Source organism: Marmota flaviventris, chromosome 5, assembly GCF_047511675.1.
Source record: "Marmota flaviventris isolate mMarFla1 chromosome 5, mMarFla1.hap1, whole genome shotgun sequence".
Taxonomy (NCBI): Eukaryota; Metazoa; Chordata; class Mammalia; order Rodentia; family Sciuridae; genus Marmota; species Marmota flaviventris.
In genome coordinates, this window is record NC_092502.1 from 146,985,013 (window position 1) to 146,997,981 (window position 12,969).

General features: G+C 35.1%; 1 protein-coding gene across 8 annotated transcripts in view; it reads right to left on the bottom strand.

The window, feature by feature from the left end:
* The window catches only part of Cplane1 (ciliogenesis and planar polarity effector complex subunit 1), a 153,452-nt gene that overhangs the window by 98,079 nt on the left and 42,404 nt on the right, over nucleotides 1-12,969 (bottom strand). For all 8 annotated transcript variants that reach the window (XM_071612672.1, XM_071612673.1, XM_071612674.1 and 5 more), the window contains exons 22-26: nucleotides 7,656-7,765; nucleotides 7,333-7,491; nucleotides 6,319-6,427; nucleotides 2,959-3,259; nucleotides 730-1,675 (exon numbers count right to left, since the gene is read on the bottom strand). In XM_071612672.1, the coding sequence (XP_071468773.1) occupies nucleotides 730-1,675; nucleotides 2,959-3,259; nucleotides 6,319-6,427; nucleotides 7,333-7,491; nucleotides 7,656-7,765 (1,625 nt within the window). The remainder of the gene's footprint in view (nucleotides 1-729; nucleotides 1,676-2,958; nucleotides 3,260-6,318; nucleotides 6,428-7,332; nucleotides 7,492-7,655; nucleotides 7,766-12,969) is intronic.

Sequence of the window (12,969 nt, forward strand, 5' to 3'; positions counted from 1 at the left end):
ATAAATGGGTCAATACCTAGTCCTTCATCTGAACCAAAGGCTGACACTTAAAAGAGAAATAATATAAGTGTTATGGCATTTGTAATATCACTTAAAGTTATTCACCTTTTTTTTATTTTTCACAAACACATACACTTCAAAACCTACAGCCTCTATGAAAGCACTTGCACCCTCACCACCACCATTATCATTATTGTAGTGCTGAGGATGGAACCCAGGGCCTCACACATGCTAGGCAAGTGTGAGTTACACCTCCAAACACTAATTATGTTTAAGAATTAAAAGAATTACTGGTAGTTGGGGCTGGGGTTGTGGCTCAGAGGTAGAGTGCTCACCTACCATGCATGGGGCACTGGGTTCGATCCTCAGCACCACATAACAATAAAAAAAATGAAGATGTTGTGTTCACCTATAACTAAAAAATAAATTTTTTTTTAAAAATTACTGGAAGAAAAAAATTGAGTGATAAAGAATATAATCAGGAGCTAGGATTGTATCTCAATGGCAAAGCACTTGCCTAGCATGTGTGAGGCACTGGTTTCGATTCGCAAGCACCACATGTAAATAAACAAATAAAATAAAGGTCCATCGATGTCTTAAAAAAATAAAGAATATAATCAACATTACTATTAATTTCCCATTAATTACTAATTCTTTAATAAAGGGGAAAATATACAGTTTTAATAAAAATTACAGTTCTTATTTCTAATAAACAGTTGACTTCCTTACCTTAATAATGGCATTTTTTGCCTTAGATGTAGAAAAATAATAGGGTTGCTCCAAAAGCCATAATGAGGTAAGAATGGCAGCTGCAGAAGTCTTCACACGAATTACTGGACTGTACTCACAGGGTGACCGAGTGATACCAGAATCACAGAGCAGTCTTCGATCAGACCACCTTATCATCCACTCCAACAGTCTTCCTATACTGCCAAATGCATTCTTTACTGTCAAAGGGAGATCTTCCTGAGGGTTAATATCATTGCACTGAACTGCTTTGAAACTGTGTCTTCTACTTATAGTGGTCTTGGAAGACCAAAAACTATGGTTTGATGGTCTCTGGTTCAGAGGTTTCTCTCGATTACCATCTTGAATTCTGTAAATTGACTTTTTTTTTAAACCAAACAATCCACTCTTTCCTTCATCTTTACTGATTTCATGCAAAGGGTTCTCTAAAAAAGGTCTCATCCCATGACTAACAAGTTCTGAAGTCGAAAGTGCGTGGTTTTCTAAAGTTATGGCATATCCATCACTTACAGAGGATGCTTTTCCAGATTCAGGTGACTCAGGAGCAACTACAAAGCAAGAGCCAGCTCTAAACACATTCTGGCTTTTAGTTTTGCCCTGACGTCGTTTTAATGTTGTATGTACATCAAAAAGTAAAGAATTAAGCTCATGTTCTCTAAGTTGTACAGAAAAGCTGGTTAAAAATGGAATGCCAGGATCTCTGGAACTGAGAAGGTCTCTTTCAAGAACGTAACTCAAGAAAAGATCAAGGAATTTAATATATTCATCATCATCACGCTCAAATTCCCAAATACCTATTATAGGAAGTGTACTTTGTGATAGCTTTTCGTGATCTTCTTTCCTTTTAGGGTTTTTGCTCTGATTACATATTTTCTTTCTATCACTGGGCTTATGAATCAGTGTTAATTCCATGTTATCTGGGGAGTTTCTACAGAAAAAAAATTGAAAAAGACATAATTAATGATCACTGAATTACTAAAACTGATCTCAGAATTGACATACAAAATATCTGTACTGATTAAGTCATGCAACATTTTTGTGCCTCAATTACTGTTTCAAATGTGGAAGGAGACTAAAATGATCTCTAAAAACATTCTATAGGCTCAACAAATACAACACACTAATATCAGAGGGAAATCTTGTGTTTAAAGATATTAAAATATACTGACAGAAATTTAACTATAAAAAACAAGAATACTTTTTCTGGGTGTAAAATATGGTCCTCTAAATTTTATCCAGAATTTAAGAATACAAAATCAATAAAAACCACAAGTTCTTTCTTGTGGCTGCTCCTTTCAGCCCCCTTACACATACCATGTGCAAAAGCGAGACTGCTCTTTTTTATTTTACCACAGAAAAGTTGGGAACTTTTTCTAAACACTTCCAGCTGCCATGAAACCCATTAGGCAAGCACCTTAGCTGCCAACAATAATTACTATAAAATTTCTTTTTCAACACTGTCCTTAGGGCAGAACAGATACTTAAGGTCTCTTGATGAGGTTGAAACTAACACACTTTTTCTGAGAATACACAGTAAGCAGCTTTTAGGGGATGCCTGTGCTAACATTTAATGATAACTATTTTGTGAAACAAGCACACCATTTAAAATGCCATTAGATACAGTTTAAGCACACATTTGGAGTAGATGTAATAATTTCACTTAACCAAAATTATTGTTGATTATATAGTCTTTAAGTCACAAGGGAAAAAAAACTGTACTGCAGTTACTAGAAACATAAAAGAAAAATTGGCTTAAATCACAGTGACATGGGTTTAGATAATAAAAGCAAGAATTTACCAACAATTGATGAATAAGTTTCAAAAATAAATATGCAAAATCAAAGCAGATCCACAGAGGAAAGGGATCGTCGGGGTATGGTAGGAGAGGAGGGTAGAGGGGAGGATTGAGGTAAGTGTTGGGGAGTGATATTGGCCAAATTTTATACTGTTAAATTGTGTGCATGCATGAATACATACCACAAAACCCATCATTATGTACAAGTACAATATACCAATAAAAAAATGTGGAAGGAAAAAAAAATGAATATTCAAGTACTACCATGGAAACCCTTAAAAATAATATGGTTAACCCAATCACAGTGTTAAGAGTTGGGTATCCCTTATGCAAAATGGCACCAGAAGTGCTTTGAATTATTTTTTTAAATTATTTTCCAAAGGAAGTGAATGGTTACTAAGAAATCTTAGTTGTACCTTTGACAGAAAGGTATCCTAGTTTTTTCTTCAGCCAACAAAGCTTCAGAGAATGTATCGGCTGTATCTCCTTCACTATGGATCATAGAATTTCCCAGTTCTGTGAGGGTGCTTCTGCTCAGGCTAGTCCCCAGAGAAAACCTATCCAAACCCACAGTCTCATCTGGTTTTTCTTCTTCAATTGGTTCCCATACATTCATCTCAAAAGAACCTATATTTCTCCGCACACGTTTTAGAGCTTTTACCCTCACTTTATGGATAGAATGCATGACAACAGACATCATTTCCTCAGTCTGGGGACCTAGAAAGAAAAGAAGAAAGGGGCTTGTGGTTCATTAAATTATTTCAACATGATATATGGAAACCCAATTCTGGTCCCTCTTGGAGACATGGAACCTAAATAACAGCTAAGGCTTATTTCCATATTCTTACACATTATGTTTTCTTCAGTATTCACTGGAAAGTCTATTTCAAAAATCAAATCAATAATTATTAAAAAAAATAACTAATATTATTTTCTATTTCCATAGAGTGGAGAATAAGAGAAAATGAGTATAATTTTATCCAAAATACTAAGGACACCTTTCATACTGCAAGTAGTAAAAAATAATTGAAAGGAAAGTTTTTCAAGGCTACCTGTAGAAATTTTTTTAGAAAAAAATTTTAAGCATTTTTATTAATATATAAACAGGACATTTTAGAAGATAGCAAAATATATATTAAAAATACAAATCACAAAAGCAAGTTTGTTAATGTAATAATGTATGATCATAGGACATTATGTATGATCATGAGACAATAATGTATGATCACAGGACATAACTAGACTTGATGATTGTAGTTCTAAAAAATGACAGTTGGGGCTGGAGTTGTGGCTCAGTGATAAAGTGCTCGCCTAGCACGTGTGAGGCCCTGGGTTCAATCCTCAGCACCACATAAAAATAAACAAACAAAATGAAGGTATTCTGTTAAATTACAAAGAAAAAATAAATATTAAAAAAATGACAGTAATATGAATTCTTTAAAAATTTCCAGCCGGAGTGTACAGATTTAATGCAATTCCAATCAAAATCCCACTGGCATTCCTCATAGAAAAAGTAGTCATGAAATTCATCTGGAAAAATAAGAGATCCAAAATAGCTAAAGCAATCCTTAGCAGGAAGAATGAAGCAGTGACATCACCATACCAGACCTTAAACTATACTATAGAGCAATAGTAACAAAAATAGCATGGTATTGGCACCAAAACAGACTGGTAGACCAATGGTACAGAATAGAGGACACAGAGATTAACCCATAAAATTACAATTATCTTATATTAGACAAAGGCACCAAAAACATGCATTAGAGAAAAGATAGCTTCTTTAATAAATGGTGCTGGGAAAAATGGAAATCCATATGCAACAAAATGAAATTAAATCCCTAACTCTCACCAAGCACAAAACTCAACTCAAAATGGATCAAGGACCTAGGAATAAAACTAGAAACTTTGCATCTAATAGAAGAAAAAGTAGGCCCTAATCTTCGTCATGTGGGATTAGGCCCCAATTTCCTTAATAAGACTCCTTTGGCATAAGAATTAAAATAAAGAATCAATAAATGGGATGGAATCAAACTAAAAAGTTTTCTCTCAGCAAAAGAAACAATCTGTGAGGTGAATAAAAAGCCTACATCTTGGGAGAAATTTTTACCCCTCCCACATCAGATAGGGCACTAATCTCTAGGGTATATAAAGAACTCAAAAAGCTAAGCACCGAGAAAACAAATAACCCAATCAACAAATGGGCCAAGGACCTGAACATACACTTCACAGAAGAGGATATACAATCAATCAACAATTACATGGAAAAATGTTCATCATTACTAGCAATTAGAGAAATGCAAATCAAAACTACTCTAAGATTTCATCTCACTCCAGTCAGAATGGCAGCTATTATGAAGACAAACAACAATAAGTGTTGGCAAGGATATGGGGAAAAAGGTACACTCATCCATTGTTGTAAAGCAGTATGAAGATTCATTGCAAAATTGGGAATGGAACCACCATTTGACTCAGCTCTCCCTCTCCTTGGTCTATATCCAAAGGACTTAAAAACAGCATACTACAGGGACATAGTCACATCAAGGTTTATAGAAGCACAATTCACAATAGCTAAATTGTAGAACCAACCTAGATGCCTTTCTATAGATGAATCAATAAAAAAAAAAAATGTGGCATTTATACACAATGGAATATTACTCAGCAATAAAAAATAAAATAAAATCATGGTGCAGGCAAATGGTGGATTGGAAGAGATAATGCTAAGTGAAGTTAGCCAATCCCCAAAATGCAAATGCTGAATGTTTTCTCTGATCCAAGGAAGCTGATTCATAGTAGGGTAGGGAGGGGAAACATGGGAGGAATAGACAAACTCTAGATAGAGCAGAGGGGCAGGAGGGGAAGGAGGAAGGTTAGAAATGATGATAGAATGTGATGGTCATCATTATCCAAAGTATATGTATAAAAACACAAATTGGTGTGAATATACTTTGTATACAACCAGAGATATGAAAAACTGTGGTCTATATGTGTAATAAGAATTTTAATGCATTTCGCTGTCATATATAAATTTTAAAAAATAATAAAAATAAAAACTTCCAGCTGGGCTCAGTGTGGTAATCACAGCTATTTGGGAGGCTGAGGCAGGAGCATCACAAGTTCAAGGCCAGCCTCAGCAACTTAGCAAGACCCTGTCATGAAATAAAGGATTGGAAAAGGAGCTCAGTGGTAGAGCACTTGCCTAGCAAGGACAAGTTGCTGGGTTTAATTCAAAGCACCTCAAAAAAATAATAACAATAATTATATGGCCACTAGTGTAGCTCAGTTTAGAGACACACTTAGCATGTATGAGGTCCTGGGATCTATCTCAACACTGCCAAAAAAAAAAAAAAAAAAGTTAAAACAATAATATATATTTTGCTATAATTTTAAAAAAATCCACAAGGTCATCTTGAATATATAATATAAAATAACCACAAATGGAATGAAAGAATACTACTTTTCAGTAGAGAGAGAGAGAGAGAGAGTGTGTGTGTGTGTGTGTCTGTACTATTTACACAGTATATAAACACTAGTTTACAAAGCACTATATGCTGATCAAAGGTCACACAGTTAATGACTGACAGAGCTATGATCTAAAGTAGCTCTGTCTGGCTCCAAAGCAAGACAATTAGTTCTGCCGTGAGGAAGTGTGGCTATCTTCTCAGAAAGGAAAGACAAAAATGCACAGACCCACACAAACAACAGAAAATGAATGCTTTCAAACAAGAGGGAGCATCTCTAGCCATTTATCTATTAGATATCTAAGAAATAACAAATACCTTTTACAACACAGTGTCTGAGTCTCTGTCGAAGACAGTGATACTTTTCTCTTAAAGGAACTCTTATTTCCTCAGGATTGGGAAATGCGTTCACAAATATTTCTGCCACCTTAAGAAAAAAATTTTTGAAATTTCTTTGAGCAACATCATTCTTATTTTTTCCTTTTCATTCCTCAAACATTTCAACTCAAACATAAATGCATATTTATTACTAACTTTTTGATGTCAGGTCAAATCCTCTCTTAAGCATGAGCTTGCTAATGAAAGTTCAGCATCAGCTTTGTTTTTTCTATTTTTTAAATTTTAAAATATTTAATAAACAAAAATTGTGTACATTCAATTGCACAATGTGATAGTGTCTAATTTTATTTATTTATTTGTTTGTCTGTTTATTTATTTATTTTGCAGTACTAGAGAATGGACCCATGGCCTTGTGCATGCTAGGCAAGCAGTCTATCTCTAAACTACATCTCCAGTCCTTTTCTTTTGAGACAGAAATGCAAATCAAAACTACTCTAAGATCCCAAATAACTGGGATTATAATCATGATGATTTGATATACATATACACTCTGCACTGATTACCCCAGACAAATTAATTAACCAGACATAGTTATCATTGTGTAGGAGATGGTGGTAAAGACACTTACAATCTCTCTTATCCAATTTCAGGTAAATAATACAGAATCATTAACTACAGTCACTATGGCTGCACATTGGGTATCCAAAACTTATTCCTCATATAAATGAAAGTTTGGACCCTATAACCAACATTTGCCCATTTCCACCACAACCCCAGCCCTGACAACCTGTTCTACTACTCTCTGCTTCCATTAATTTGAATTTTTTAGGTTTTACACAGTGAGATGATATAATATTTGTCTCTGAGTATGGAGGATATTATGCTAAGTAAAATAGGCCAGACATAGGGAACATTAATTTTATTAAACAAAATAAAAATTCTTCAAAGTCTCTAATTCAGATTTAAGTTTATTTTCACCTACAATCACATCACCTTTCTGATTGGTGGCAATTCTCCAATAAGGCTCAAAATTATATCCTGAATAAGTTCTTCAATATTAAAAAACCGAGAGAAAGGTAGCATTCTATAAGCCCATTCCAGTGCACTGAGACAATGCTCCACCATACAGGAATCAAACTCCTCTTCAAAGTCCTAAAGAGATATTCAAAAGATAATTGTCTCTTCACTTTAGATGAATAGACCAGAGTGAATTAAAAAAAAAAAAAAAGTTTATTTCAAAGAATAAAATCTTCCATTAAAGAATAATTTCCCAAGTAATGTTTGTTCATTTTTCTTACTCTTCTACTGGCAAATACCTTTTCTCCCATCACATTTTCTCTTGCTTTCTGATATTGCCTACAACTATAGGATAATTTATCACGGATATGTAGCACCCAGCACAAAGCACAAAGTTCTCTGAAGAAACCTAAAGTAGGAATAAAAACATGAAAAGAATGTATGAGTATGTACATTAATAGAACAACTTCACCTCTGATGGTTATTTTTTCAAAATAAATGTCTTTATTTTGTTAATTATAAAAGAAACACATTTATCATAAATACCTTATATGAAAGTCATAGGTTCTTCCAGAATTTTGATGCACATTATTGTATATTTCATGCATATCAGTTGATGAAAAGTTTGGAAACATAATCATAAACTATATAACTTACTCTATTTATTATCAGTTTATTCATTTTGTAACTTCATGGGGTTAATATCACCAATATAGTATGAAGTATCATAACTTAACTACACATAATGCAAGGGCTCACAGTACAAGAAAAAAGAATTTCAACTATTCTGCTAACACTAAATTTACTTTCCCTGATCTTAATTAAATATGTCCATAAATAAGACTCATCTTTTCTACTACTATAGCTAACAGAGACTTTTCCTGTGGAAGGAGAAAAGTAATCCCCCCAAATTTAATAGTCATTAAAAGCCTTAATATTTTATTTTTTTTTTAATATTTATTTTTTAGTTGTAACTGGACACAATACTTTTATTTCTTTTTATGTGGTACTGAGGATTGAACCCAGGGCCTTGCACGTCCCCAGCGAGCGCTCTACCGCTGAGTCAAAACCCCAAAAGCCTTAATCTTTTTAAATGAGCCTATTTTTACAGTAAACTGACTTTTATTTTAGTGATTAGTATTTTCATTTTTGTTAGAAAGCTACTTAATTTATTTTTAAAATAACTTGCAAAGCTACAAAGTATATTTAGATGTTATGAAAACTGAGGAGAAAACAGGTCTTCTACAAATCTATCCACCCCAAAGAGAAGAGTGGTGGGTAAACACCCCAAAGACTGTCAGGATCATCTGTGGGCAGTTTTGCACTATGATCCAAGTCCATACCCCAGATTCTGATGAGTTATACCAAGGGAGCATGGCCCAGTCTGTTGAAAGGCACCAACTGATAAATGCTTCACTATTTCTTATTTCACAGGCATGCTGGGACTGAACGAGGGTCAAGAATCATAAAGTTACACGCAGAACAAACTCAGCAGCTACTCATCTAAAAACATCCCTTTTCCATGTTTTTCCAATTATAGATTATTATCAGGCTATAAAATCAATTCAGTGAGTCTCAACCATTTAAAAAAACTAGAATACAACAGAAAATAGCAATAGTGTACGGTACATAATAAGGATGGCTCCTTATATTTTCATTTCCATATAGTACTGTACTGAGGTACATACAATACTAATATATGTACGGTACTAATATAATATCTGTATCTTATTAGAAGTCGTGGTCATGAAAGTTTGAATACCATAAAGGTATCATCAACTAAAACTGAATGAGGAACACACTCTGAGCCCGGATCGGCTGAATTCAAGCTCCCGTTCGCCTGCTTCTCGCAGACAAACTGCTGTGACTCAGCACGAAATGATCCCGCTGAAACAACTGGTTGGCCCTTCTGTAACTACGGAGGTTAATACCAACCGAGCCTTCATAGGCAGTGGCCACAGGATTGAAACGGGGCTTGGGAGAGACAGTCAAGACCCACCCGTTACATTGGTCACCCGGCAAAGGGAAACGAACTGTCGCCATTTGCATGGGATACTACCATGGCAGAGAACTGACCTCACCAGAATGCGGCGGAGGAGATAACTTCATTGAAACCAGCGGCAACAGGTGTGTAATCCCCTAGCCTTCCCTCTCCACACAGCGGGGAAAACTTAAGGGCCCCTCCAGCTCTCCCGTGAGTGCGATAGCCAGACCAAGGGAATCAGGAGTGGTGTGGGACCCGCGGAGCGGAACTCCTGACTACCGCTCCCATATATATATCCAATATACAGAAAAAAGAGAAAATATTAAAAGCTACAAGAGAAAGGAGGCAGATTACATTCAGGGGTAAACCAATAAGGTTAACAACGGATTTTTCATCACAGATGCTGAAAGCGAGAAGAACCTGGAACAACGTATCTCAAACACTGAAAGACAATGGATGCCAACCAATAATTCTGTATCCAGCAAAATTAACCTTCAGGTACGACAACGAAATAAAAATCTTTCATGATAAACAAAAGTTAAAAGAATTTGCAGCCAGAAAACCAGCAGTGCAAAGCATCTTGAGCAAAACACTAGATGAGGAAGAAATGAAAAATAATAACCAAAACCATCAGTGGGAAGTGCCTCAGTAAAGACAGAGGGCGGGGGGAAAGCTAATCATGGAGAAACAAACTAAATTGAAAAAAAAAAAGATAAATAATCAAACATGGCTGGAAGTACAAACCATATATCAATAGTAACTCTAAACGTTAATGGCTTAAACACTCTAATAAAGCGACATAGGCTGGTAACATGGATTAAAAAAACAAATCCAACAATATGCTGCCTCCAGGAGACACATCTGATTGGAAAAGACATACACAGGCTGAAGGTGAAAGGTTGGGAAAAAATATACCACGCACACGGTCCTCGTAAGCAAGTAGGGGTGGCCATCCTCATTTCGAATAAAATCGACTTCAAGACTAAGTTAATCCAAAGGGATAAGGAAGGACATTATATACTGTTAAAAGGAACCATTCACCAACAAGACATAACAATTATCAATATTTATGCACCAAATAATGGTGCTGCGACATTCATAAAACAAATTCTCCTCAAGTTCAAGAATCAAACAGACCACAACACAATAATTATGGGTGACTTCAACACACCTATCTCACCATTGGACAGATCCTCCAAACAAAAGTTGAATAAAGAAACTATAGAACTCAATATCACAATCAATAACCTAGACTTAACTGACATATAGAATATATCAACCATCATCAAGTGGATATACTTTTTTCTCAGCAGCACATGATCCTTCTCAAAAATAGACCACATATTATGCCATAGGGCAACCCTCAGTAAATATAAAGGGGTGGAGATAATACCATGCATTTTATCTGATCATAATGGAATGAAACTGGAAATCAATGATAAAAGAAGGAAGGAAAAATCCTACATCACATGGAAAATGAACAATATGTTACTGAATGATCAATGGGTTACAGAAGACATAAAGGAGGAAATCAAAAAATTCTTAGAGATAAATGAAAATACAGACACAACATATCGGAATCTATGGGACACAATGAAAGCAGTATTAAGAGGGAAATTCATCGCCTGGAGGTCATTCCTCAAAAAAAGAAAAAAACCAACAAATAAATGAGCTCACACTTCATCTCAAAGCCCTAGAAAAGGAAGAGCAAAACAACAGCAAATGTAGCAGAAGGCAAGAAATAATTAAAATCAGAGAGGAAATCAACGAAATTGAAACAAAAGAAACTATTGAAAAAATTAACAAAACTAAAAGTTGGTTCTTCGAAAAAATAAATAAGATCGACAGACCCTAAGCCATGCTAACGAAGAGAAGAAGAGAGAGAACTCAAATTACTAACATACGGGATGAAAACGGCAATATCACAACAGATGCTACAGAAATACAGAAGACAATTAGAAATTATTTTGAAAACCTATATTCCAATAAAATAGAAGATAGTGAAGACATCGATAAATTTCTTAAGTCATATGATTTGCCCAGATTGAGTCAGGAGGATACACACAATTTGAACAGACCAATATCAATGGATGAAATAGAAGAAGCAATCAAAAGACTACCAACCAAGAAAAGCCCAGGACCGGATGGGTATACAGCAGAGTTTTACAAAACCTTTAAAGAAGAATTAATACCAATACTTTTCAAGTTATTTCAGGAAACAGAAAAAGAGGGAGCTCTTCCAAATTCATTCTATGAGGCCAACATCACCCTGATTCCGAAACCAGACAAAGACACCTCAAAGAAAGAAAACTACGGACCAATATCCCTAATGAACCTAGATGCAAAAATCCTCAATAAAATTCTGGCGAATCGGATACAAAAACACATCAAAAAAATTGTGCACCATGATCAAGTAGGATTCATCCCTGGGATGCAAGGATAGTTCAATATACGGAAATCAATAAATGTTATTCACCACATCAATAGACTTAAAGATAAGAAACATATGATCATCTCGATAGACGCAGAAAAAGCATTCAACAAAGTATAGCATCCCTTTATGTTCAAAACATTAGAAAAACTAGGGATAACGGGAACTTACCTCAACATTGTAAAAGCTATTTATGCTAAGCCTCAGGCTAGCATCATTCTGAATGGAGAAAAATTGAAGGCATTCCCTCTAAAATCTGGAACAAGACAGGGATGCCCTCTATCACCACTTCTATTCAATATAGTTCTCGAAACACTGGCCAGAGCAATTAGACAGATGAAAGAAATTAAAGGCATAAAAATAGGAAAAGAAGAACTTAAATTATCACTATTTGTGGATGACATGATCTTATGCCTAGCAGACCCAAAAGGGTCTACAAAAAAACTACTAGAACTAATAAATGAATTCAGCAAAGTGGCAGGATATAAAATCAACACGCATAAATCAAAGGCATTTCTGTATATCAGCGACAAAACTTCTGAAACGGAAATGAGGAAATACACTCCATTCACAATATCCTCAAAAAAAAATAAAATACTTGGGAATCAACCTAACAAAAGAGGTGAAAGACTTATACAATGAAAACTACAGAACCCTAAAGAGAGAAATAGAAGAAGATCTTAGAAGATGGAAAAATATACCCTGTTCATGGCTAGGCAGAACTAACATCATCAAAATGGCGATATTAACAAAAGTTCTCTATAGGTTTAATGCAATGCCAATCAAAATCCCAACGGCATTTCTTGTAGAAATAGAGAAAGCAATCATGAAATTCATATGGAAAAATAAAAGACCCAGAATAGCAAAAACAACTCTAAGCAGGAAGTGTGAATCAGGCGGTACAGCGATACCAGATTTCAAACTATATTACAGAGCGATAGTAACAAAAACAGCATGGTACTGGTACCAAAACAGGCGGGTGGACCAATGGTACAGAATAGAGGACACAGAGACTAATCCACAAAGTTACAACTATCTCATATTTGATAAAGGGGCTAAAAGCATGCAATGAAGGAAGGATAGCATCTTCAACAAATGGTGTTGGGAAAACTGGAAATCCATATGCAACAAAATGAAACTGAATCCCCTTTTCTCGCCATGCACAAAAGTTAACTCAAAATGGATCAAGGAGCTTGAT